Raw genomic sequence first — 5,688 nt, forward strand, 5'->3', positions numbered from 1 at the left:
ATTTTTACGAGGATTGTACTGAATTAGTCTGTGGCTTTTGATAACCTGATCATTTTGACAATTTTTTTATCTTTTAATTTAAATTTTATTGTAAAGCTGACATATACAGGGGTCACAGTTGCATAAGTGAGGAAATGAGTACATTTTTAGCAGTGTCATCCACTCCCTCCTTTTCTCCCAGTTATTCCCCTCCCTTCCTCCTCCTCTCCAAGTTGTATAGTTCATTTCTAACATGATGTCTAATGAGTGTCATTGTTGAATTGGTTCACCCTTTGGCCCACCATTTCTGAGCTTCCCCTTCTCCTCCCAAATCAGATAAACTTACATAAAAGACAAACCCATTCATAAATGGGCTAAAGACTTAAAAAGAGACTTCTAATAAGAACTAAGAAGGACTAATAGACAAATGAAGAAATGTTCATCATCTCTGGCCATAAAAGAAGTGCAAATCAAAATAACATTGAGATTGGCCAGTAAGAATGGCCATTATCAAGAAAACTAATAATAACAGATGCTGGCAGGGATGCAGCCAAATGGGAACCCTATTACAGTTGGTGGAATGTAAATTTGTTCAACCACTCTGGAAGGCAGTATTGAGGTTCCTTAAATTACTAAACATAGCAATTCCACTCCTGGTCATTTATCCAGTAGACTACCAACTAGGCCAAAATAAAGCCACCAGCTCCATGTTCTTTGCAGCATTGTTTATCACAGCTAGGATAGGGAATCACCTCATATGTCCCTCAGTGGACAAATAGATCAAGAAAATATGGTTTATATACATATATCATATTTCATATATACCATATATATATTTATTTATATAAATTACAAGTCTATGCTTCCATCAGAAAGAATGATATTAACATATTCATAAGGAAACTGAAAGACTTGAAAAAATTTATGTTAAGCAAAGTAATCCAAACCCAAAGAAACATAGGTTTCCATCATTTGTAATAATAAAATATGCCTATAAATCAACAAGTAAACCCAATCGGTAGTAAATGACAAATAATTACACCTAGGCATGATTAATTAAACAGCACTCTAAAACATTCATATAATGAGAACAAAGGAGGATATTCTTAGGAGACTATCATAAGGGATCAATACCTACATTCATATGATCATATAAAATGATGCTTATCAAAACTACTCCAAGAAATAGAAACAAGAGTATTTTTATTGTACAGTTTGCAATTATTTTCTTTTTCCTTTGGTTCTATTCCCAATATTTTTTCTATTGATCCATAAACTTTCTCAATTTGAGATTTTAATTTTGATCTTGTGACTGAGTTCTCTCCCATGTTCCAGAGAAATGATCAGTAGAAAATACATTGTCCAATAAGATGAATAAATACAATCTTATGTCAGTAAACATAATTTTTCCAAAAAATGTGCTTTCTTCACTTTAATTATGAAAATTAAACTTACACTTAAATATCAGTGTGTGTACATGCACACAGGCTGAAAGGGGATAATGCTTTATTGATTCTCAAAGTCTGATATCAGATTTTTGATTCAGAAATGGGATGTTCAAACCAGAATTCAACAGTAACTACCTTAATAATTAGTTTATATCATTTTAATATCAGATTTAAAAAAATATTCAAACATTTGATTTAAATTTCAGACATCAGCTATCTACTCTATATTTCCCTGCTCCAAACTCATTTCTACTAAAACATTTATCTTCTTGCAAACCTCACTCATGTCATTCAGTTTTTGTGTACACTTGCCAGAATGTTTAGTAGGGATTTACCCTGGAATGTTCCACTCTAACCCTATGAGCCTCTAATGTTTTATAGTTAGCCAAGTTATTGAAATGTGTATTTATTTGCATATATCCATTGGATAGATATGTGGGGGGAGAGGAAAATTATGTTCACATTTCAAGCGAAATAGGTTGTATTGAAATATTTGAAGACATTTATTTTTCTTCTATTTTTCTTTCCAATCTTTGTCCTCAGTTTGTCTGAGTTACCCATGGAAGAATACGCCTCAGAGAAGGAAATCTGCCTGATTTCAATATCAGAGAATATTGGCTGGAAATCAGAACTCCACCCTGAGAGAATTCACATTGAAAATCTGTATCACATTAATAATGAAACCATTAAGTATAAGCCCCCACACAGCCTTCAATATCTCCTGATGCCAGCATGCTCATCCCTTTAGTTCTCAGCTGCTCATGTTCTACAATGACTTCCATGTAATTACCCATGCAAAATGAACCACAGCACCGTCACTGAGTTCCTCATCCTGGGACTTACAAAAAGACCTGAACTCCAGGGAATTCTCTTCATCGTCTTTCTCTTTATCTACCTCGTGGCTTTCCTGGGCAATCTTCTCATTGTCATTGCCATAATCTATAACACCACCTTGCATACTCCCATGTATGTTCTCCTTCTGGCACTGGCCATTGTGGATATCATCTGCACCACCACCATCATACCGAAGATGCTCAGCAACATGCTAACATCAAGCAACACCATTTCCTATGGAGGTTGCATGTCTCAGCTCTTCTTCTTCACCTGGTCTCTGGGGGCTGAGATGGTTCTGTTCACCACCATGGCCTATGACCGCTACGTGGCCATCTGTTTCCCTCTTCATTATAGTACCATTATGAATTATTATATGTGTGTAGCCTTGCTCAGCATTGTCATGGCTATTGCAGTAACAAATTCCTGGGTACATACAGGTCTCATCCTGAGGTTGACTTTCTGTGGGCCAAACACCATTAATCACTTCTTCTGTGAGATACCCCCTCTGCTGGCTCTGTCTTGCAGCTCTGTAAGGGCTAATGAGGTGATGTTGTATGTAGCTGACATCACTCTGGCGGTAGGGGACTTCACCCTCACCTGTATCTCCTATGGTTTTATCATTGCTGCGGTTCTCCGCATCCGCACAGCAGCAGGCAAGAAGAAGGCCTTCTCTACATGCTCCTCCCACCTCATCGTGGTATCCTTGTATTATTCCCCTGTGATCTACACCTACATCCGCCCAGCTTCCAGCTACACATTTGAAAGGGATAAAGTTGTAGCTGCCCTCTATACCCTTGTAACACCCACCTTAAACCCCATTGTGTACAGTTTCCGCAACAAGGAGATGCAGGCAGGAATTAGGAGGGTGTTCTCATTTCTGAAGCATTAGTGGTTTCAGGAGGGACCCTTATTGGTCTCATCTCTTAATGACATTTCAGGTTTGACTGCTTCAGTTATCACTGTTATGTTTCCTTATTATGTTATTTTAGCCCCATTTCTAATGATTCTGTCTCAATGATTTCATAAGCTTCATATAAACAATATTGATAGGCCAAAGTACATAACATCCTCACAAGAATATGTATCTCAATACATACCTGAACATGTTTCTAAAAGCATATACCTAAGATAAAATTCTCATATATACATATACACAAACAATCATCACACAGACACATGTAACAAATATAAATTTAAATATTATAGAATTCACTAGTGTAAGAATCAACTTAGGTCTCCAGTTTACATAGCAAGAAATATATTTAATGATTGTAAAATATATTTGGGACATGAATAATATAGTTGTCCTTTCACATAGAAGTATTGCTTAGCATTCCACTGAAATATATTGTATGATCAGCCCTGGAAATACAGTTCTTAAAATGATCTTATTTCATAGTTGCTTTTGATTGCTTTTGAATTTTTACTCCCTGGATGGAGAAATTATATATTGTTATTTTAAAATGCCTTACCTAATAATGAATACAAAATTCTTAGTAAATATACACCTAACTCACCAGAATGAACTCTTCTATATCCTTTAGTGAAAGGCCAGCATGAATGCACACACAGGTGTACAATTGGATTTACTGTGTGAGTATATAAAACAGAATAGTAACACATTAAATGACCTATGAATGTGTGCAGTAACATAATAATCAAGGAAATAGGGACTTCCTTCTCAATTGGGTGATGATAAATTTCAGCCAATTTTGTATTAATGCATGATGAACAAAGATGCAATAACCACTCAGATCATCTGGAAGGAGAAGATACTGATCATTTTCCAGGTCCTCAATTTTATTTGTGCTCTGTTCATAAAAGGGTCTTGTGTCTGAATTATTCCATCTTTGTGAACTTTTCTGATGCTGATAACCTGTAATTTTAAATTCATTTATATCAACAGCATACCACCATTGTCTGGCTCTTAAATCAGACAAAGTCTCAGCAAATAATTATTTCTTTCTGATTTCATTGCCAATGGCTTCTCCATTCTTTCTTCCTTATTAAAGTCATAAAGAAAGTTAAATTAATAATATAGGTTAATCTTCCACAGTACACAAATATTAAACAGTTGAATCAATGTGACTCTTTTTCTGAAATTGGGGAATTTTAAGGTTGATTTCAAATAGTAAGACCATTATCTTTGTAACCATCCAACTTATTTTTCCCAGTTTTATTAAGGAAGAGTTGATGAATAAAATGGAAATATATTTATGGTCTATGATGTGAGTTTTTGATACACGTATGGGTTGTAAAATACAGATAATATCACATCACATAATTATCATTTTTCTGTGTTCACATTTAATCTAGCATCAATTTTCAAGTATATAATAAATAAATATTGAATTATGCAATTCAATAGATCTATGAAATTCATTCATTGTGTCAATTTTTGATCCATACTTTTCCAAAAGTTTTAAAAGTTTTGCTAAGTGCTGATAGCTCTTTCCTCAGAAGGCTGAGATCCAAGGATCATGGTTCAAAGCTAGTCTGGGCAGGCAACTCCATGATACTCTTATCTTCAATTAACCACCAAACAACTAGAAGTGGAGCTGCGTCTGGAAGTGTTAGAGCACTAGCCTTGAGCAGAAAAGCTCAGGTACAGCAACCAGGCCCTGAGTTTCGTTCCCTTAACCAACAGCAACAAGTTTTAATGGAGGCTGGAGCCAGCAATGTCACTCAGTGAAAGAACAATGGCCTAGTGAGCAGAAGGCCCTGGGCTTAACCAAAGGCTTAACTAATGATGAGAGGATTAACATTGATCAATAGTCATTACATTCATACAGTGCTTTGTTGAATGGCAACTTCTTTGTATAACTACTTAAAGATAATAGAAAATAGTGTGTTTTCATAAATTACTTGTGAACATCAGATTAAAAAATACACATGCCTGGAGCTGGTGGCTCACGCCTGTAATCCTAGCTACTCAGGAGGCTAACATCTGAGGTTCACGGTTCAAAGCCAGCCTGCGCAGGAAAGTCCGTGAGACTCTTATCTCCAATAAACCACTAGAAAACTGAAAGTGGCGCTGTGGCCCAAGCGGTAGAGCACTCGCCTTGAGCTTAAGAGCACAGGGACAGCACCCAGGCCCAGAGTTCAAGCCCCATGACTGACAAAAAAAAAAAAATACAAGTGATTGGAAATGTCAAAATAAATGATTGTTTTAAAAATGTACATTATGAGTCCTCTCTTCTCAAGGTTTGTTTGATGTAGCTTCTACATTATTCTTGGTTGTAATTATAAGAAACATAACATTGTAATATGCGAATTAATGAATGCACAGCATCTTTTTCAAATTATTATATGATTCTCTACCTAATCTATTGTACAGTAACATATATTGCATGAAACATAGGACATTATTAATTCTGTGCACATCTATATGTGTAGGAAATCTATATATATTTAATATAAAGATGCT

The 5,688-nt window shown here is 35.6% G+C and overlaps 1 protein-coding gene across 1 annotated transcript; it reads left to right on the plus strand.

Annotated features, from left to right (window-relative positions):
- Window positions 1–2,226: 2,226 nt before the first annotated feature.
- Window positions 2,227–3,150, plus strand: LOC122103662 (olfactory receptor 13G1). Its single transcript, XM_042674221.1, has one exon. It carries the CDS (start codon window positions 2,227–2,229, stop codon window positions 3,148–3,150), a length of 924 nt encoding a protein of 307 aa, XP_042530155.1.
- Window positions 3,151–5,688: the final 2,538 nt, after the last annotated feature.

The sequence above is a fragment of the Dipodomys spectabilis genome, unplaced genomic scaffold, assembly GCF_019054845.1.
Source record: "Dipodomys spectabilis isolate Male_0828 unplaced genomic scaffold, ASM1905484v1 ptg000019l, whole genome shotgun sequence".
NCBI classification, from domain to species: Eukaryota; Metazoa; Chordata; class Mammalia; order Rodentia; family Heteromyidae; genus Dipodomys; species Dipodomys spectabilis.

Excerpts from the sequence above, each read along its gene's own strand:
- LOC122103662 (XM_042674221.1), top strand. The coding sequence starts at position 2,227 with ATGAACCACAGCACCGTCACTGAGTTCCTCATCCTGGGACTTACAAAA.